Source organism: Scylla paramamosain, chromosome 5, assembly GCF_035594125.1.
Source record: "Scylla paramamosain isolate STU-SP2022 chromosome 5, ASM3559412v1, whole genome shotgun sequence".
In the NCBI taxonomy this organism is placed as follows: domain Eukaryota; kingdom Metazoa; phylum Arthropoda; class Malacostraca; order Decapoda; family Portunidae; genus Scylla; species Scylla paramamosain.
The window spans coordinates 15,399,532-15,421,765 of NC_087155.1; the positions used below are offsets into that span (position 1 = coordinate 15,399,532).

At 38.6% G+C, this 22,234-nt stretch overlaps 1 protein-coding gene across 11 annotated transcripts in view; it reads left to right on the forward strand.

The window, feature by feature from the left end:
* Nucleotides 1–22,219, forward strand: part of LOC135100579 (endoplasmic reticulum aminopeptidase 1-like) — a 60,891-nt gene extending 38,672 nt beyond the window's left edge. For 6 of the 11 annotated variants that reach the window (XM_064003601.1, XM_064003602.1, XM_064003607.1 and 3 more), the window contains 17 exons: nt 246–401; nt 3,115–3,312; nt 3,808–3,959; nt 4,426–4,559; nt 4,807–4,978; nt 5,405–5,630; nt 6,010–6,193; nt 6,792–7,011; nt 7,618–7,785; nt 8,203–8,434; nt 8,904–9,087; nt 10,394–10,426; nt 16,883–17,104; nt 18,357–18,506; nt 18,828–18,950; nt 19,349–19,571; nt 20,079–22,219. In XM_064003601.1, the coding sequence (XP_063859671.1) occupies nt 246–401; nt 3,115–3,312; nt 3,808–3,959; nt 4,426–4,559; nt 4,807–4,978; nt 5,405–5,630; nt 6,010–6,193; nt 6,792–7,011; nt 7,618–7,785; nt 8,203–8,434; nt 8,904–9,087; nt 10,394–10,426; nt 16,883–17,104; nt 18,357–18,506; nt 18,828–18,950; nt 19,349–19,571; nt 20,079–20,255 (2,954 nt within the window). In that variant the 3' untranslated portion in view covers nt 20,256–22,219. The remainder of the gene's footprint in view (nt 1–245; nt 402–3,114; nt 3,313–3,807; nt 3,960–4,425; nt 4,560–4,806; nt 4,979–5,404; nt 5,631–6,009; nt 6,194–6,791; nt 7,012–7,617; nt 7,786–8,202; nt 8,435–8,903; nt 9,088–10,393; nt 10,427–16,882; nt 17,105–18,356; nt 18,507–18,827; nt 18,951–19,348; nt 19,572–20,078) is intronic. The other 5 variants (XM_064003599.1, XM_064003609.1, XM_064003605.1 and 2 more) reach the window with 3 other exon arrangements.
* Nucleotides 22,220–22,234: the final 15 nt, after the last annotated feature.

The window sequence follows — 22,234 nt, forward strand, 5'->3', positions numbered from 1 at the left end:
ATCTTCAGTCCTCTGTGATCTAAGTATACAGTACTACATAAGAGACCAATATCTCATGAAATATGGTCTTCACTCCATTTGCAGGTTCCATAACATGTGTTCATACATACTTAATCATTTTCAAAGAAGTGACAGCTCCTTAAATTAAGGAACAGATGATCTGGTGGCATGACTGTCATCTTCCTTGTAGTGTCTGAAAGAACCTGCCTTCCCTCTCTTCTAGCCACTAAGTTGCTGCCTTGCAGGGTCACCCAATGAGAGCGGCTTCATGGTCAACAAACGGGCCATGTATGAGCCGGGGGCTGTCATGGTGTGCTCCCAGAAGCGGGCATGCTGTGTTGTCTCCATGGGCTTTGCTGCCATCATTGCTGTTGCGCTCATTGTGGCATTCACCAAGCCAGGTAGGTTATGATGCTGCTGCTGCATCACAGCTGTACAGTACTGTACCTTAGCACTAGACAATTGCTGTCCTGCATTGTATCCCTAGTGGTTGTTCCTGACAAGATGAAATAATACTGATTCATCAGGTAATTGTTATCCATTATTACCCAGACACAGTGAAGGTAGGAATGTCCATCATCCCTTTATTTGAAATCCCCTATCAAAGTATATAGACTAAAAGGGTATTTACTTTGCCTCCTTACTCTTGTACTATAGTAGGATGGGTATCTGCATAACAGTAATATAAACATTGTAGTGGGATGTGCATCACTCATGGCTTCACTGACCATGACCATTACTAAGCAGTCAGTGTGACCAGTATTATTGTGCAGGCTTGTACTTAGGTGTGAAAAATATTGCATTTGCTGAGCTTGGCTTTCACAACTGGAAATGTGCAACATCCTGGAAATATGGAATTTCTTGAAGCTGACACTTAAATAGCTGCAAGAAAATTCTTAGTTTGTATGAGAGACTAGGAAAGGTAGAGAAGAAATACATTGCCTCTGGAAGTGTTGCTCAATACATATAGTGATGCCATGTGGAACTTGAAGCTTCCTAAGAGTTGACAACTTGACAAAATAAGAAGTGACAGGGTGAGGGTGGAGAGTCCCTTCAGTGGTAATGACCTTCACACTGCTCACCGAACCACAGACAAGATGTGGTCCCATTCTTACTCTCAGGTAAGCACTGTGCAAACGACTGGTGTTTGCTTTGTATTAGACACAGAACAGCTTTCAGCATATTGATGCAGTACTTTGAGCACTTGTGTATACATATGGTTAGTATGCTTAGTTCACAACTGAAAGGTGTTGGGTTTGTGCCACTGGTCGGTTGGAGACTATGTGGATTTGTTGCCATACATGCTACAGCTTCTGCTCACTTAGCTGTGGATAGATATGTGATGTAAGCCAAGGAGTATTTGTCCCCTGGCAATTGTGCCAACAACCCTAGCAATATGCCTTAAGCAAGAGTGATGACTAACTGTTCTCAATTATTGGGCATATGTTTGTCCTACAGTGGACTCTTACAGACTGAAAAAGAAAAAAAATAATCATATGGTTGGTCCTCAGAGTGAGAAGCTCTTTGGCATGAGGTGGCACCTGCTGATCCACCAGCTGTAGCCAAAGAGACTGTAGTAAAATGGAAGGGTAGAATAGCTAGTGTTAATATTCTCATTAGCAAGTTGCTGAAGGACAGAAAAATCAATTGGGAAGTGTATGAAAGAAGCTTATCAGATTAAAATATCTACTTTAGAAAACTCCAAACAGTTGTCTATAAACAGGAACTTGATTGACATTCAGCACTAGCAAGAATTGTAAATGTTGCAAAACAAGCAGTTTTATTATACTAATCTGTAAAACTTACTGTGCCTTTGTGAAGTATGATGAAAAGTGGATCTGAAAATGAGACTAGTTAATAGCATAATGTGCCAATGCTGACATATGTGAGATGTAATGGTCAGTGATTTAGTGTCCAGGCAGTAAAGAAAAATATTTGAGAGGTTCTTGTGGTGTGAATAGGGTAGATGGTGTAATGGCTGCTGTGCTTGGCTTGTAGCAGAGAAAGTTCTGGGTTATCTTGAGTTGCCTGAAGACAAAAGAGGATCAATAGTCTTTCTTTACATTGTGCCCCTTGTTCACCCAGCTGTGAGTAGGCACAGAGTGCTTCATCATCAGCTACTTATTCACCATAATTATGTCATTATGAACTCTATTCTGACTAAGAATACGATAGTTGATTTTATCAAATTTGATATATAGTAGTATGTTGTATATAATTATATTTAATTATATTTACAGTAAAGTGTGTGTGTGTGTGTATATATATATATATATATATATATATATATATATATATATATATATATATATATATATATATATATATATATATATATATATATATATATATATATATATATATATTCCAGTTATTATTACATATGCTAATATTGTGTATCAGAGTGGTTTTTATTATAAAAGCCAGGATATGTTTGTGAGTAGGTATGCTTTTGCAAAAGTACTTCTAAAAATATATAAAAAAAAATTAAACAAATCTGCAAATAGAATAACTTATGCAGTTGCATAATTTGCAGTTTGCAAAAACTGCAAATATGGCCAACTGTGGTGGTGATCAAGTATAGCACCCTCAGGTTGTTTAATTGTTTAATTGATGGTTTAGTTAGAGTGTCAAGAAATTAAAAGAGAGGGATGATATATGAATGTGAAATTAATGCTATGGATGATGGAGGGAGGTTCCTTATAGAATGTGGGGAGAATGTAAGAACAGGCTTTTGTTGTAACAGCTCTCTTGAGGAACAGGATTCAGAGATTATTAGATTATGTGTTTATAGGCTTTAGATGTGCTTTCATCTTAGAGTTTTGTATGATTTGCCTCTGCTATTGTGTGAGAAAATACATGCTTGCTTTGGGACCTAAACACAATGTTGCATGCTGATGATGATGGTAGGAGGAGCACTGTGTTGAGAGTGCAGTGAAAATACTGAAAATTAAATTTGTGAAAGCAAATCCTGCCATTACTATCCCCTTTACGGGCTTCCAGGGAGGCAGTAAGACACCAAAGACAATGATGATGATGGTAAGAAAAGAAATAAATGGAATGACATAATTTTTGTGATCCACTTTTTGATATGACATGTGTATGTGGTGGCAGGTTGCCCTGAGGCCACCTACATAGGGGAGCCAGTCCCTGGCTTCAGCAGCCGTCCCACCCACTCCCCACCTACCACACCTCCAACAGCTACCAATGGAGAGGAGTTTCCCTGGAGAGATGTGCGACTCCCATTCCACGTGCGGCCGCTGCACTACAACATCACCTTACACCCCAACCTGACCACCAGGCTTGTGGAAGGTGAGGAGTGAGAACCTGTGCTGCTGTGTAGGTCTTACTGTTGTGGACCATTTTGAGTGCTGTTATTGCTTGCTGATTTCAGATAGATATATAAATAATAAGACATTTATTGACCACAAATTCATGAATATAAAAGATGTGACATACCATTCAAAATTACTTTTTCATGGTGATAGTAGATCTTGGCTTGAAGTAATAACATTTATGGTCCATCAACTACAATAAAATAAAATGACCAGCCTAAATGATTAAAAAATGATGCATGATATTTATAAGACCTCTATAAAAGATAAAAAGTTATTAAACAATGACTACTTAACACCAAGCTTTCCATAGTAATTCTCTCTCTCTCTCTCTCTCTCTCTCTCTCTCTCTCTCTCTCTCTCTCTCTCTCTCTCTCTCTCTCTCTCTCTCTCTCTCTCTCTCTCTCTCTCTCTCTCTCTCTCTCTCTCTCTCTCTCTCTCTCTCTCTCTCTCTCTCTCTCTCTCTCTCCAGGACATGTGACAATTAAGCTTACAGCCATTGAGGAGACAACTGCCATCATCATCCATGGCCATGAGCTCAACATCACTAACTACTCCCTTAACAAAAAGTATGGGAAGCCAATTGAGATCCTCAAATTTCTCGTGTATCCACCTCACCAGCAGGTGGGTTGTTGGTCTGCCTTATATCTTGTACTTCCAAGAAATTTGTGGCTTTATAAATTGTTGTACATGTTGTATAATGACTAATGTTAATAACTGTAAGCCTGTGTAAGCACTTTTGCTCATTTTGTTATTCTGATCTTGATTGGTAAATTCCAGGTTAGGGAGATGCTTTGTTGTTTTTTGTGTGTGTCACTTCATGTTCTTACCCTAAGTCTCCACTTGTTTATTTACTAATTATCCTGGGAAAGAAAGCTACTGTATCATGCTATCAGTGACTTTTTATAGGTGTTAAGTTTAATGCATACTCATAAGTCTTGGAGGTAGATGTTGAAAGTGAAATTCCTGGCAGTCCACTAAAATTAGTCTGCAAACTTGAGTTAGATTAATCAACATTGCGAACTTTATTACAATTTTTTATTTACTTTGCTTTGTGATGAATGGTGTTGGGTATCTCTTGTCTTTGCAGTTGTACTTGGGTCTCAATGAGATCCTGAGGCGAGGGAGTAACTACACCCTGAAACTGGGATTCAGGACTTCCTTGAAGGAGGGACTGGAGGGCTTCTATCTCTCCTCATACATTAGTGCTAAGGGAGAAAGAAGGTGGGGGTTCTTGATTGTTTGAAGTACATGTTTGTGTGTATACTTATCATGTTCTTGTAATGTGTGTGTATGAGAGAGAGAGAGAGAGAGAGAGAGAGAGAGAGAGAGAGAGAGAGAGAGAGAGAGAGAGAGAGAGAGAGAGAGATTGATTGATTGATTGATTGATTTCAAAATTGCCCACATGCTTACTGTGTCATATCTCATATCTGTATTGTATTAACCTGATAATGAATTGAATGCCTTTAAGGTACCTTGCAACAACCCACTTTGAGCCAACATCAGCGCGAGCAGCCTTCCCCTGCTTTGATGAGCCTCACATGAAGGCACAGTTCTTCCTGAGCCTGGTCAGGGAACCACAGCACATTGCCCTCTTCAATATGCCTGTGCAGGAAACCCTGAGTCTGAATGACACAGGCCTGGTATGTGTCTGTCTTAATTACTGTGGTTATGTAATGGGATCTTTCCATGCAGTTTAGAATGACATTGTGTCCATTTTGGAACAAGCTGTAACATTATGGCCCTTTCATGCTATGACAGTAGGAATATATGTAAAATATAAAGGCATCTCTCTTGATGAAGTGCTAAAGTAACCGTGTTCATTTATGTATTAATTGCTTTGCATTCCATTGTAAATAGATGAATGGAATAGATTAGATGAGTGGGATGGACACAGTAATCAGATTGTTTGTGTTGAATCATTAAGGAGCATTAAAAGAAGATTAGGTAAATTTTTGGATGAGGATAATAAGTAAAAATAGGTAGATATGTTTCATACAAGGACTGCCACATGTTGGGGTGATGGCTTCTTGCAGCTTACCTTATTTTATCATGTTCTTATGCCTCAGGTGGTGGACAATTTTGAGGAGAGCAAGACCATGAGCACCTACCTTGTGGCCTTTGTGGTATGTGATTACAAGTCGGTGAGCAACATGACACGCCACAACATCAGATTATCAGTCTATGCACCTCCCACCATGATAGGTCAAGCTGGCTATGCCCTCCAAGTGGCCTCCCACATCTTTGACTTCTACCAGGACTTTTTTGGTGTCAAGTACCCACTCCCTAAGCAAGGTATGGCAAGGTCATGTTACTTGTTATGTCCTGGCTCCTGCCCTTAACTGAGTGTTGTCAAGGGGAGGTCATATCCTAATTCTTTGTGGTATGGTATGAACATCATTGACAGATCCAAGAAGTTGTGCTGCAGATGGCCTATGTGTACATTTTCAGATTTTTAGATATGATTTACATTTACTTAAGACAAATAGCATTTACTGTTTATAAACAACTAACTTGTAGTTCTAATGAATATCATATAAAAAGAGTTCATTAATGAAATGCTGTCAAATGCTTTAATAGTAGAATTAGCCTTTATAGCTTGCTTGAAAATACCTTCCTTCATCCAAGTCTTCACCCATCCACCCACATGTAAGAAGAATACCCCTTTCCCCAGATCTGATAGCCATCCCAGACTTTGGGGCAGGGGCCATGGAGAACTGGGGTCTCATCACTTATCGGGAGACAGCACTCATGTTTGATGGCAACCACACATCCTCTCGGGCACAGCAGGGAGTGGCAGTGGTCATTGCCCATGAACTGGCGCACCAGTGGTTCGGCAACCTGGTCACCATGTCCTGGTAGGGTCTGTAGGGTGTACGTGGGAATGTAATTAGTTCTTTTGTGTTATTAACCAGTTATTCATTATATGTTACTATACACTTAAAAATTAATGGATCTGGAAGTAATGAGAGAAGTGGAGAAGAGAGATAAAATGGTAATTGTTCAGGTAGTGTTAAGGGAATGTTAGGAAGCATGGGAGAAAAATGTGATGAGAGATTTGAATGTGGAGATGGGAGACGCAGCAACAGATGGAATGCATGGAGTGCCTTGAGTGAATGAAAGTAAGGCTACATGTTTGATGTCTGTGAATAATTGGAAACAGAAACAGAAACTAAAGATAAATATACTCATGGATAAGTGTTGATAGTGAACAGAAAGGACTGGTGGATTATGTAGTGATGAATATGTGAGAGGATAGTCTTGATGGAGATGTGGGACTCTGATGCAGAATTTCTGAATGTTATCAATTAGTTTTTTTATTTTTCCTTAATTTCCACATTTTTCTCATAATGCTGATGAACTGATCTTGACTCATTGAAATATTTTTTGGTTATTTCTCAATCAATTCAGTTACAAATAGATTTTACACATTTTAATTATTTTCCTTCATCACAGGTGGAGTGATTTGTGGCTGAATGAAGGTTTTGCAAGTTTCATGGAGAACATTGGTACCAAGGCAGCTCAACCTGGTTGGGCCATGGAGGAGCAGTTCCTGGTGGAAAAGATGCAGCCTGCCCTGGCCCTGGATGCCCTGCTGGCCTCTCATCCCATCTCCACCCCTGTCAGGGATCCTGCACAGATTGAGTCCATCTTTGACACAATCTCATACAAAAAGGTAAAGAGAGATTGTTTTAAGTGAGTTTTGGTTTTAAAAGGGCTCTCTGTCTGGCTGTCAAATCTTACTTATGTTTGGAGATGAGGCTGTCACTACTCTTTTTAAACAGCTGGCTAACTGCATGCAATTTAAGGGACATTGGTGATATCTTAGGGGGAAAAATGCATGTTCCAATGCTAAAAGCATATCTGGTTTGGTATATAAGTGTTTGGAAAGGAGTATATTTGTATTTTTATGTGATACACTGATCTAAAGGCTTTCAGAAGCATCCAGGTATTGTACCCATAATAAATTGATCTAAAGGGTTTTAGAAGCATCCAGGTATTGTACCCATAAGATAATATTTTACATACATACATAACAGCTTACCAGTAGAATCTTAAAGATCACCATTGCTGAAGTGGAGCTTGTCCTTGACTCTCCTGCCATTACAAATATTTTTTTCCTTTCTCTGTTTTAGATAATTTTCTGGTGTATCCAGATACCACATAAATCTTAAAGTTTCTTCTTGAGTTTTCATTTCTTTTAATATATAGGCTACTTTTACTTAGTATATAAAACATGTAGGTGAGTTTTTCTCATTGGCTAATTGTCTCACCCTCCTAGGGTGCCTCCATCATCAGCATGCTGGAGTCCTTCATTGGGCACAAGATGCTTGCTGAAGGCCTGCAGCTCTACCTCAAGGAGAATGAATTTGGAAATGCAGCCACTGATGACCTCTGGGCAGCTCTGACCAAGGTTACTAAGAAGCATAACAATGAACTAGACATAAAGGTATGTTGCTTGAAGTTACAGCATTCTGATCTTTAAGAATATTGTGTAATTGATATTTCTCTTCAGTGCATTTTGAATTTAAAGTTTTGGAAAACATTTTGTATAGTGTTTTCAGCATCATCAGTTAAGTTTCTTAACAGTATTACAGTTAGTGATACCATTGTTACAAATGACTTGCTGGTGTGGGAAATAATGTGAAGTTACAAAGGAAATGTCAAAACGTGGGAGGTAATTCCTTTATATATTTGTTGTACTTGAATATTGTCATTTGTATTGCACACATGATAAAATTTGAGGTCACTGATGAACTATTAGTGAAGAGCATTTATATGATTACTAGAAAACAAACAATGTAACCCACGCAGCAAGAAGCCAGATGGTTTCATGACATTTTTGTCCCCTCCTTGTGTTCCCCAGGGCATCATGGACACCTGGACCCTGCAGGCTGGCTTCCCCTTGGTCTCAGTCACTCTTCAAGATGGCCGTGTCTCAGCCAGCCAGGCACGCTTTGTGGTTTGTGAAGAGAATGTTACAGATCCAAATGAGCCTCTGAACACCACCATTGGCTACCGGTGGCATGTTCCGCTCACCTACATAACCAGTGAGCAACCACACGAGCAGGCCATGTACTGGATGAACCTCACTGATGGTAAGGTCCTGTTGTGCTTGATTTTCCTCCTCATTTATAGCACCTTCATTGAAATGCTGATGTTTATGTTTAGGATGCTTTGTTAATAATATTTTGCTGTTGCCACCAATGAAGAATCTCTGGATTTGATTAATATGGAAGATTAGGGAACAAATATTGTATTACAGGTGATCATTATATAGTATCAGAATTATTAGTGACACCTTCCATGAACCACTGCTGGAGGTAATCATAGTTCAGTTAACAGTCAGTGAAACTTACCTTGTTATTTTTTCCTTGTCCAAAGTCTGTTTAAATAGTAATGAAAGTCAACTTGTCCAGAGGTTGTCTTGTAATTTCTTTTTTCTTGTGGAGAACACTCTCTGAACAAAATGGAGATGCTGCACAAAATCATTAGCAGGTTACCAAAGGGATCACATTACTAGATGCCTGCACACCAGGTCATAAGGGTTTTCCTTGAATTTTACAGTGGAGTTTGAGGTTGGGAAGGATGTCAAGTGGGTCAAGTTCAATGTTGGGCAACGAGGGTTCTTTAGGGTAAGCTACGATGCAGTGGGCTGGGCAGGACTCATCAGCCTCCTGCGCAACAACCACACAGCCCTCTCCTCAGCTGACCGCGCCAACCTAGTGGATGACATCTTCACTCTCGTCAAGTAAGTCAGTGGAAATTGAAGTTGAGATCGCGGGGTTGTGGGAATATAGTAAACAGTTCTGGGCTTGGCTTTTTTAATTGGTCATCTTAGTGGGCAGTATGGAGCCCATGTAGATTGAAGCTGCAGGAGTTCTAGGGACACCAGCTGATAGATATAGTTGTAGGTGGATGTATTAAAGTGAAATTATGGGAGAAACACTTGTGAACTGCCAGAGTTGTATTAGATTCACCTTCAGGTCACCTTTTATCATATTAGCAAGACCAGCAGGTGAACTTCTGAACACACCACATCTGAGAGAAAAGGCAAGTCCTGGATGGATGTTTATGAAGGTACGGTTTAACAACAGATTTGATGCAAATAAGTAATGAAACAGTAGAGTATGCTGTAATGAAAGAAAGGCTGTAGAAAGTGTGTATAGTCATTTACAGGATATCCAGTGCATAAGCAGCACTTTTATGGGTTGACCCCATCAGCACTGTTGCACTTTTAAGGCAGTGAACTTGCTGCACTAAGCTGCATCACCTGTGCAGTCTCACTTTGTGTTTCCACTAAGAAGCTGAATGGCTGACAGGAGTTTTGATTAGTATTTAGATAGACTGCTGGTCATTTTTTCCTCAACTGATGCATAGCAAATGGCATTGCAATAGTATGGTCATGAGCCTGTACATGAAATGTGTTACATGTCAGATTTGCAGGAATATTCTTTGATCTAATGAAATAAGTTAATTTTTTTATAAGACTATATTTTGTGGTGTATCAAATTAGGTGAAAGTTTTCTTTTGCATTAACTTATTTATTTATTTATTTATTTATTTATTTATTTTATTTATTTATTTATTTTTTTTGCATTTCAATGAACTAACTGTCAGTTTTACCTTTTGAGTAAATTTTATGTGAGTGTAAGATCCTTTTTTCACTTTGTTTGCAAAGTTTGCCATGTTAATTCATTCTTGCTTCCTAGACAGACTGTGTCAAAACTTGGAAAAGAAATTTGTCTGACATACTTTGAAACTACGACATTTAAACTACTACCATGTACTTCAGAATGTGTGTGTGTGTGTGTGTGTGTGTGTGTGTGTGTGTGTATGTGTGTGTGTGAACATGTGTTAAGATTTATGCATGCATGTGTATTGGCAATATGAATACCAGAAATTCTAAATTTTACCACTGAAGACACTGTGTACTGTTATTTTCTCCCTGCTGGTGTTCCCTGAGTCCTAAGCCTGTCCTAGCCTTTCCCCAGCAGTCCCTCCCTGCCCAGCCTGACTGTGCTGAGTTCTAATTCATGGTGTTCTCATCCTTGTAGGGGTCGCCTTTATGACAGTCCCACCCTGGTGCAGTAAGATTTTTATCCCTTCTTTTATACCTTATGTTTCCCTTTATTTCTAATATTTCCGGCATACATATTCAGTCATCCCAAAGAGCTGATCGAGTATCCACGGCAAGATATTTTGCTCATGTACTTGAGGCATTTTTAATCTCTCGCATGAAAAGCTTTTCAAGCCAGTGTTGGATTGACATGCGATTGACTGTGATGTGATTACTCCTTTTGCATTATTTTTTGTCAGTTCTTGGTTTTATGGAAATATCTATGCCAAATGAATTTTTTTATTCTACACTTAAAAATCTCTTTCCCACACTGCCTCTCTTGGTTACTATTGGGTTGACCTGTGCTGCGGTGAGTTATTCGGTGCTGTAGGCTGCATCACGGTTCTCTCAAGACACAGCAAGAAAGGTTCTTGGCACAGGCGCAGGTCAAGTGTTAAACAGTATTTTATCAGGTTCAGAATTTTCCTGTGTGCATTGTAAAGTTACCATAGTTTACTTTTACTAGCCCTTGTGTTGTAAGGTTAGAATGACATTAGTCAGTGACACTGACTATGGCTTAGAATGCATATGTACCATCTGAGGACATTCAAATATGTTAGTATTGTTATTGATGCTGTAGCTTGTTTATTGGTCTACATATTCCTGTCTACTTTTTAATGAGTGCAGAAAATTGTCTTTGTATTCCTACCAAAATCCTTATTTACTTGCATGATACTAGATTCTTTGTATATTAACATATAATATTATGTTTTATGAATAAATAAGAGGTTTGGTAGGATTACAAAGAAAATTTGTTATGTACTTTAAAAGAAGATGAGAAATCTTGTGCCAATCAGTGAGTGGGTGGACTCGCATATAGGTTGTTGCACACACACACACACACACACACACACACACACACACACACACACACACACACACACACACACACACACACACACACACACACACACACACACACACAGGTAATTGTTTATTCAGTGCATACCGTAGGCAGATACTTATGTTTGTTGATTAACTGAAAAAAGATCATGGCTAATTGGGATGATAGATTTTCTGGAAGAGAAAAAATATATACAGACTTTCAAAGCTTTCATCAGTAAGTATTGCTGGTCACTACAGGCTCATGCATTTATTGGAGTTTGTAAAAGTTTAAAAATGTTCATGAAATGCAAGACATTCTACCTCATCCCTTCAAGTTCTTACAATCACTGAGCCTCACATTAATAACAAAAAGCTTAAGAAGAGTGCATTTTATTTTATTTTGTATTATCATTTTTACATATTTTTAAATGTGCATTTGCTTACCAGCATTTATGGTATGGCATTATTTCAGGCTCCTTATAGCAAGGCTCCATTTACAAAATTTACACTCACCATAACATGAGGGCATGATTGCTGGTGTCCTGCTTCTGTCACTCAGTGAGCTCACATCCCATGGAAGAAAGTGAATACAAATTTAAATGTGTTCCAAATTTCAGCCAAATGAACTGTGAAAAGCCTGAATGATTTCCAGGTGACAAGTAATTTAAATCCATCATTACTCCTTGAATATTTAATGATTCATTAATAAATTAAGTGAAAAACATTTCCTAGATAATGAGCAAGGGAAGGAATCAAGGCAAGATCACATGATTCAGAACACAATAATCCAATGGACTGAAGTGTTTTCCCAGTCTGATGTTCTTACTTTCCAGATAACAGTGATTATGATTGGAGTCAGGATTTTGCAAGGCATTATCTCAGATGTGTTGTTCACCATCATTAAGGTTCAGATGGATTGAGTTTGAGAATATTACAGAGATCAACAAGAAGTACAGCCCATATAATTTTAACATGATTAGAGGAAATATTGGGTGAGACATTCTTAAATCACAGAATTGTCACCATCAAGAAGTATAACATGCCAGTTTCCATTCCTGACATATATCATCAGTTTAGCTGAGATCTTTGCTGAATCCAGCTCACACTGGATGTCTAACTACTCCTAAGAAACTTTCCACAACACCCAAGGACCTTCAATATTGTTTAGAGCATGACAAGATACTCAAGTGTAAGCAACAATGTGTAAATCACAAAAGTGAGAGTGACAATAGAGGCAAGTAAAGCCACCAGTCTTCATCCCATCCTGGCAATCCTTTATTGCATCCCAGGGGAAGAAAAAGATGTACTTGTCAGATGAAAACTTGTCAAAGGAAAGACCATGTAAGAAAATCACTATTGAGTAAAGATCCTCAGGTTTTTGCTGGTTCACAGTTCAGTGCTGCCACTGATGTGCTAAACTTTATATCATGGGCTTGTTTTCTCCTGAATTTTTTTTTTTCCACTTCAGTCTCCCTAAAGTCAAGGAAGAGTTTTGTTTTAATGATGTGTATTGTAAGTGAGCAGAGATGAAGGAAGACCCCCCAAGATGTGTTGATGTGGATACAGTTTTTACTAGTGACCAAAATGTTATTGTAAAAGATATGGTGTAATACACCTGTATTTATTTTTTTCTTTTTATTGTTTATTGTTCTGAGTTGGTCACACTATAGAATTTCCTCCTGTTTCTGCAGCTGAAAAGCTTAATGATGATTTCTTTATTATAAACAGTAATTGAAAAATACATAAATATGAAATAGTTGATAAGAATTTAATCAAATAATTTTCTTTAGAATTGCTTCCTTACATTTTCAAAATGTATTTTGTACTTAACTTTATAACTAGTATACGGAACAGTGTGTCTAGTTGTCAGACCTCATATTTGTTTTAATACTTTCATTGTTATATTTATTACCTATTTTATTTATTTTTCTTTTTAGTAATTTTGGAAATAAAAATGCCATTAGCAGATGTAAGATACTGCACGGTACATTTTTATAGTTTAAAAAGTTAAAGGGTAAGATTTTAATTAACAATATTTGACATCACTACAGTTTGTGTACTTAGGTAGTACACTGTACATAGATGTAAGCTTCTGCCTGCTCACCTGGCCAAGGTGATGTCAAGTTTGTCAGGGATTGCTGCTTTTTCCTTAGAAGGATATTGCTTGAACTTAATATATGAAGCTTGTGTTGTTACTACACTTAGTGATGTCTAACATTCAAAGTAGACATGGAAAATAGGTTAATGGACTGATAATTGATAGTGTTTTGAAAGTTTGTTTTGTAAATATCTATAGTACTTTTATCTTCCACCAGTAGCAGCGGACAGAATATTGCCCCAGAAAGATACACAGATCCATCAGGGCTCCACTACAGTCATTGAAAATAATTCACAATGATATTAATGTCAAATTGCTTGCTTGGCTTCTTCCAGATCCATCATATTTATATGTATTAACCCCCAGATATATAAGCCCTCCAATCTCTTTTTCCCAGTCCATTCTGCACAGCCACTCAAAGCTGGTGAGAAAGTGTTACACTTCATTATCCCAAGTGATATTTTATAAGTCTGTGCTTCTGGTTTTCACATGTTTACCAGGATTAGCATTCATGAGTTGCAAGGAAGAGAGAGACACTTGTTGGGCTGTTTTGATGTCACAACAAAAAAGTTTCAGCAATCTGCTATTTTTGTTTGCAGAAGGCAACATTCTTAGTGAAAATCTTCAACTATTTTAAACACACTGAATTTTGTTAATTTTGAAGATTTGTATATTTTGAAGTAGTATCTGAATTAATAGAGTTTTTTAACAGAATAACTTTGTGTACAATGAATTCCAAAGCTACTTGTCATGAATGCTAATTTTACATCTCCCACCCTCCTGTATTGGGTGTGCACGGGTGACCTCCCTCCTGAGTGTGACTCTAGTTTTCCCACAGTGAGTGCTTCCCTCATTGTGCCACACTCACTTTAGATACACTCCTAATGAGTTAAAGTCAGGCATGATAACATGTAAGGGAATAATCTTATTGCTATTTATTACCATTAATTGTTCAGTTATGGAAACATTGAGGTGTCAATATAAAAAGATCCACTTTAGACTAACAAACATTCTCAAGTGTTGTGGTGGAGCCTCCCCCTCAGTGTGGTAGTGTGGCCTGTAGTGTGTGGCTGCTAGCTCTCAGTCTGTCATCACTTCATATTCCTAAATCTGCACTGCTTTGGTATCTCCTCACATCTGTAGTCATCTAGCCTACAGAGTGGATGATCACTGCCCCTGCAGTTACTCATTCAGGGACAGGGCAGAAGACAGGGGTTATATTAGATGGAGTTATATTAGATGCATAGTGTGTAGTTTTCCTTAATTGGGTCATATCATTGTGATGGTCAGCAAATCAGGAGTGGGTCAAGTATAATATCAGGTGGGTGAAAATGTTTGGCCATCATCCTCCATAGGAGGGTAGTGGGTGAGCAAATATGATCAGTAGAAAGCTAGGCACATGTACATAGGTATGTGTTGATATTCAGTGGTTGATCTATTACCTGCATGCGTTTATTACTGAATGGCTGTGGAACACATGATCATCCAGTCTGTCTGCATGGGGCCTGGACACACTGTCCTCTAACAGTAAGCCACTGCTCCTATCTTCATACTCTCATGCATAAGTGAAAAATCCTTGAAACTTTGTATTACATAAATATTAGCCATAAGTGTATGTAAAAGTATTATGATTATTGTAAATAATGCATAAATTGTCAATGATGTGCATGATACTAATATTGCCTGATGGTTCATTTTAATCTCACTTACCTCTTGATTTTATCATAAGATAGAATAAGGAAGTATTTCCCTTATATTACTGAAGAAAGGTATATTATTTTCTTTCCCAAGGATGTAAGTTTAGCATTTTAGTATAGATTTGTGACATGCTGTGGTCAAAGTACAGTATAGTACTTTTGACATTTTTTTATAACATTTAATTTTCATTGGATGAGGATAAATTTTTCATGGGCAGCCACCAGAGCTGGGCACTTAAGTCAGAAATTCACCCACCTAATGCGTGGACTGAGTCTGAGACTGGACTGTGGGACTTTTCACAGTTCACAGTTCTTTCTCACTTCAGTTAATCTGCTTAGTATTGTAGTAGTAATGCTTAGTAGTAGCTTAGTCAATATTTCCAGAGTTTGAACTCAGAAAGATTACAGAAAGCAAAGGGCTAGCAGTTAGATGCTGTGACTGCTGTCTGTGTCCTCTATGGAGTTATTGATGTTGAGTCACCCTGGCTTGAGTGACAGGCATTGGGCTGACAGCATCACCCTTAGCGACTTGGCCTGGTGCTGCCTGACTGGTTGAGCCATGTGAGAGCTTAGGGGGCAGGAAATGATCAATGAAGTGCCCAGCTCTGGCTTCCAATATGCAATGTGATAAGCCATTTCAGTCAGTTATACCATGTTGGTTTAAGTCTAGATTAGTACATAAATCGCAGCTCTGAATCTACCCAGATAGATATATATTCTTTGAGCCATGAAATGTGCATAGATATATATATGTTAACTGTATGATGAGTAGAAAAGATAGAGGTTTTATGCAACTGTATGATAAGTAGAAAAGATAGAGGTTTTATGCAAGTTTATTAATGGATTAGAATGATAGGTATCTTGTTAGTGATGTGTGTGGTATTGGTAGGGACAGCCTTGTGTAGTGGTAATGATAGAGGCAGGCATGTGTGCTGATAGTGGTGGTACAGTACTAGCTTTGTGTGGTGGTATTGGTAGGGATATACTGTAACTTTGTGTGATAACTTTTTGATAATTGATAACAGTGGCAGCTTTGTGTGGTGGATGTTGTGGTGGTTGCGTTAAGGTAAATATGGTTCTGGTTGTGTGTAGAGGTTCCATGGTTTTGGTGTTGGTGGTGGTGGTGGGATTTGTGTGGAAAGTACTAAGTGAAGGGTATTGGTGGTGTCATTGGTGGTTTTGTTATTTGTCTCTGGTCCTTGCCTCTCTAGCTCTCCACATCATCCTTGTTGCAGTGCTTCTTGTCTGTCAGAATTCCAAAACACCTGTGGATATTTTACTAATACTCTCTAATCATTGCAGGTATTATTTAGTTCCAGATGCAAATTTTTAGTATTTACCATATAAAAAATGTCAAGTATGTTCAGGTTAATTTTGTTCAAGAATAGTCTTCAGTTGTGCATCATTTCAGTACTGTTTCCCATAATGGTTGTTGTGAAGTTTCAATGTCAACATGCATGGTAAGGATAAGTTGCATCAGGTAAACTTTAAATTGTGTCCTGTAACTGCAGTTTAAAGTTTTTGAAGCATTATCTTCCATTTAATTTACTTTTTTTCCTAAATCAATATAATTCTGTTCATGAATCCATCTTACTACATTTATCTTTCCTGTCCATGAACCGATAAGGAAGAATTGTAAACTTGATATACTCTTGAAATATTTACATATCAATGTTGAATTTCTTTGTGTACAGTAATGTGATTCTTACACAAATCAGTTTGTTTTCAGACTTGCTAGCTGGGAGGTATGTAGGATCATGGTACCGCTGATCTAGTCCCACTGCTAAATCTAATCCTCCTTCCTTAGGGCCGGAACCATCAATGGCTCCCTAGCCCTTGAACTGAGCCTCTACCTGAAGAATGAGACACGGTACATCCCTTGGCACACCGCCCTGGAGCACCTCTTCCAGTGGGTGCAGCTCCTCTTCAACTACCCAGCTCACACCCAGATGTTGCAGTACATTCACACCCTCATCCTCCCTCACTACAAGAGAATAGGCTGGAATGACACTGGCACACATCTTGAAAGGTATTGTGTATCATCTGTATTGCTTCTCTTATCATCTGTACTATACGTATGGGTGGTGTTGGGCTGCAGACCTGTTTACCTTTGTCCATTTTTTCTGATAAATGATGGACATTTGCAGGTGGATTATCATATTGCTTCATAAAAGTGGTTGAGTTTCTGTGGATGAGTGAAGGCTGGTACTTTATTGTGACTGGATGAGTGTAGTTGTGGGGAGCATTCAGAACTGTTTGTGGCTCCAGGGGATGTGTATGTCCCCATAATGTTCTGATATAAATCCTTTGTTTGTGAAGGAGAAATCCATGTCACCCTACTCATGGTTGCCCTGCATGTAGGTAGCCATCCTTGGTGTGAGGAGACAGCTGGTGTGAAAAGCTGTCACTGAGCACCAGATGTTAATAAAATCACAACAAAACTCTTTGTCATCTAGATTTGCTGTGATCACAGTTTTCATATTTTTTCCACCTGTGTTTTTGTAATGCTACTATCCAGTAGAAACTTCTTATGGCCAACCTCTTTAGGAGAATTTTTCAGAATAGGAGTCAAAACGTAAATAAGATGTGTATAAATAAATCACTGAAGACGAAGCTAGGAGCTATACATCGAGCCTTGAACATTAATGCTAGTTGTCATATTTAACATCTTGAGCCGTATGTAAATTAGTTAGTGTATGGAGAAAAAATTTTCTTTTAAAAGAGGTACAGTAAAATCCCTCTTATCCGGCATTCAAGTATCCGGCAGCTTCAAGTATCCGGCACATTTTTCCCTGAGCCTTAAAATCAATAAAAAATCAATGTGTACTCATAAAATTGATTAAAATTCCCGCGCGAAGCATACTTTGTCCCCTCGCCACCAGAGCGCACTGCTTCGCGCCATCCGCAGCCCACTGCACTGTGTTTACTCAGTGACTCAGTCCCGCATGTGCACTGTTTATCGCCTGACACCTTCATCATGCCTAAAGTTGTAGAAAAGAGGAAGCGTGTTGTGCTTACACTTAAGCAGCTGATCAGATCAGCTGCTGATTAAGATCAGCTGATCTTTGTTATGGTAAGATGCGTGAGTGTAGGGTGGTGATTGTGGACATAATTTCACTTCTATTCAAGTATCCGGCAGTATTCAAGTATCCGGCATGTCGGCGGTCCCGTTGATGTCAGACAAAAGGGATTTTACTGTATTTTGCCTGTGAGTGTATTTATTGTAGAATCTGTCACAGCCTGACCTGCACAAAAAATTATACCAAATCTGATCCCAACAGGCTGCTGCGGTCTAAGATCCTGTCGGCAGCTGTTTATTGTGGTGATACTCATGCCATCCAGGAAGCAAAGCGCATGTTTCATGAGTGGCGTGTCAATGGCACTTTCATTCCTCCAAACCTACGGGCAGTAGTGTACTCCACTGGAGTGAGGTGAGAATGAACCATATGTGTTCTTGTTTTGAGCCATTTATATCTTTGCTGAAGTGATGAAAATGATAGATAATATGGATGTTTTGAGTGTTGTAATGGAGACCTTAGTGTTAAAAAGTTGAAAAATGAAATTGTTCAGAAGAAGCATTTTGGCTTAGGGGTTAATTTTAAAGTTATTGAAATGGAAAATTAATTGGTGTGGAGAAGAAACAATTTTGGCTGGTGTGAGATGTTAAATGTTACAATAGTAAGCCTCAGTTAAGAAGTCTCAGTCAGAAGTAATGAAATATTAGGTTGCTGAGGAGGAGCATTATTTGGCAGGTATGGCACGGAGGAGGACTGGCGCCACTGCTGGAAGGTGTACAACAGCTCCACCTTCCCCAGTGAGAAGAAGCTGATGCTGATGGCCATGGCTAAAACCCAGAACCCTTGGCTCATGCAGCAGTAAGCTTAATGGACATTGAACTTAAGTGCATTTATCATCTTTGACCAATTGTCTTTGCATCTAGAATTCAGCTTTTTACTTTGCATTTATCTTGTTTAGTTATCTTTGCATTTAAAATTCAGTTTCTGACTTTGAGTAGGATATATGATTTTTCTTATTCTGTATCTTGTACTCTGCTTTGCAGTAAAACCTGTCTACTTTAGGAAAAGACCATATATATATATATATATATATATATATATATATATATATATATATATATATATATATATATATATATATATATATATATATATATATATATATATATATATATATATATATATATATATATATATATATATTGAAGTGTTGGAGTTGATGGTTGCCTTTCTTAACAACAGCCTTTTACATTCAGGTTCCTTGAGTACACACTGGATTCCAACAAGATCCGCCACCAGGATGTGCTGACAGTGCTGCAGGAGGTGAGCAAGAACCCCAGCGGGCGGCTCCCGGCATGGCGCATGGTGAGGCAGCACTGGGCACAGATCTCACAGCTGTTCGGCCAAGGCTCCTTCACCATTGGGTCCATCATCAAGGCTGTCACTTCCACCTTCACTTCAGCCTTTGATCTTGGGGAGGTTAGTGGTGCTAAAACCTCTATTTACTTATGACATTGCCTCAGGTGCTGTGCTCCAAAGAAATGGTTGTTTTTTTGGTCGGGAGTGTTAGTGGCAATGTCCCTCAGGATGGTAAGACATGCTAAGAATTAAATATGATCAAAATTTTGTCTTTCATGGTATGGGTGAAAAGTGATAGCAATGTCGTAAACTCTGGAACTTCCTACCTGCTTATGTGTTCCCCCTTCCTGAGTAAAATTTTTTCAAGAGGTAGTCTCAGGACACTTCTCTAATTTAGCTAAATCTATTGGCTCTTCTTTAGGGACTGGCACCTCAGTGGGCCATTTATATATATTGTTGCCCTTGGCAAGTGGCCCTTTTATATAAAAAGACTAAGTTAATCCTTTGTATAGGTTTGTGTGCATGTGTGTGTGTATTTGTGCATGTTTAAATTCCATTAAATCCCTCATACATAAATGAAGTCCCTCAGGACAGCAAACAAGCTAAAGAGTAATAATGTTCCTGCAGGTGGAGAGCTTCTTCAAGGATGTGAGTGTAGGATCAGGGGAGCGAGCACTGGCCCAGGCACTGGAGACCATTCGCCTCAACATTCAGTGGCATGAACACAACCTGGATGATGTCTCACACTGGCTTGACCAACACATGACTCAAGCTGAGACACAGGTTGAGGTTGATCCACAGTAACTTTTCCCTGACTCTTGTTCTCTGTATCTCATTCATTCACTGGCCAATCTAGAATACCGGTCACTCTTGCCCGTAAGGGTCATGTTGGCCTTCAGTTCATGTTGGTGACTGGTGTGCAAAGTGATAGGTCTGAAAGAGAGTAAGTGATCCAAGTGAAGGAAAAGTAACATATCCATTAATTTCCATTGTGTTTCCTGGGGTGTCAGGAGTGCTCTGTGTCTTATGGCTGGCTGGCAGCAGTCAAGGAGGGTCATGTTACAAATGATAATTACTTAGTGTATTCAAGAATTTTCAGGTACTAATTTAAATTTTTTTATACACATTTTACATTACAGAACCCTCTATCCATTGCTACTTTTATGAACAAGGATGACAAACACGGTAGTTATGCTTTGAAACTAACCACTAAACTAGTGTAGATGTGTAGCCTGTAGAAGAGAGGAACACTAATAAATACTGAATGAGATGTGAAGGGTGTGGAGTTGAGACTTCATTTGATGTAATCATTTTCTTGGCTTTTATGTGGTCTTCTCTCAGCACAGCACTTGGGTGTGATTCAGGGAGTGTGACAAGTTATAAGGATCCTAGAGGAACGAGATCAGTGAAGTGGGTGTTTGCCTATGTATCCTTTCACCAGGTTGGGAGTTTGGTAATCCTCAGGGACATAGCAAGTCTCCCTCCAGTTATAACAATGTGTTCTGGCTTGATGACTATTTATTTTGTATACTACTTGATGTTTAGCCATAGCAGTGCCTCCCTGATGCTTGAAATACTCCTAACTTGGGTAGCAGAATAAGCTAGGATCAAGTAGGTTCAGTCATTAGATTTTCCATGGTGGTTGAGCATCTTGGTTGTTTTTTGTATTAAGCATTGAGAAGCTGTGACCTCAACCAACATCCACGTTTATCAAACACAACCACCTCCACTCCATGATCCTGTTGGGAACACCCTCCTGAAGGCTGCCCACTTTAACCACATCAACACTGCATATCTCTCAGAAAAGGATGAAATTATTCCTAACAATCACATTTTATAGTGGTGGGATGCTACTTATTATCACTTGACTATGTATGTACTTAGCTTCTGCCAACAAGATGGACAGGAGAGCCATCGTATCTGCCGTGCAGCCTTGTTTCAGTATTGCCTGTATAATACAGTCTTGGTTGGATATTGAGTAACATACTGCACTCCATCTGTGTTGTGAGTTTTCCTAAATCATATGTTCTCTCATCTGATAAGAGTCAGATGATCAGAGAGTTTAAGATTCAGGGACAATGGAAAGGGAGTGTGTAGCAGGTTACTTGACTTCTGACCATGGCTTTGCACCTGAACTGTAATTGTTTTCAGGTTGTCATTTCATATTGAGGCACAAGTTATGATGGGCCCACTTTCCTTATAACAAAAAGAGGGTTCCAGAAATATTAACCAAGTTGTTACAGGGTTGTGGAATATTATCACCTGTTTCTATGCTACGAAGGTTACTGAGCCTCGTGGCTGCTATATTGGGCTCACTGCCACACTCTGTTCCTATATATAGCATATAATTTTTAGAGTCTATAAATTATAGATTATGGAAAAATTTTAGTCCATTTCCTATATAGTGTACCATTTTTAGAGTTTGTAAATTATAGATTATGGAGAAATTTTAGTCTGTTTTTTTTAGCAAGTTATGCAAATAAAGATATAAATCAAATTTTATCACACTTCATTCTGGGAATTGAAGTTTAATTTGTTACATATTATAAAAGTTTATAAAAGACATGAAGGAGCTTTAGGTCTTAAGGACAGTCTGTCTGGCAAGGACACTCCATCTTCCATGACATGAGGTCAGAGGTAGAAGTAGAGTAGTGGTGTGTATTGGTGTGCAGATATTGGAGAATAGTCATATCTTGGCTCTTAAATGTATATCGGAAACTGTCCTGTACTTGAATTATTCATGTCCATATAGCACAAAGTATTACAAAGCAGTCTTTTTATTA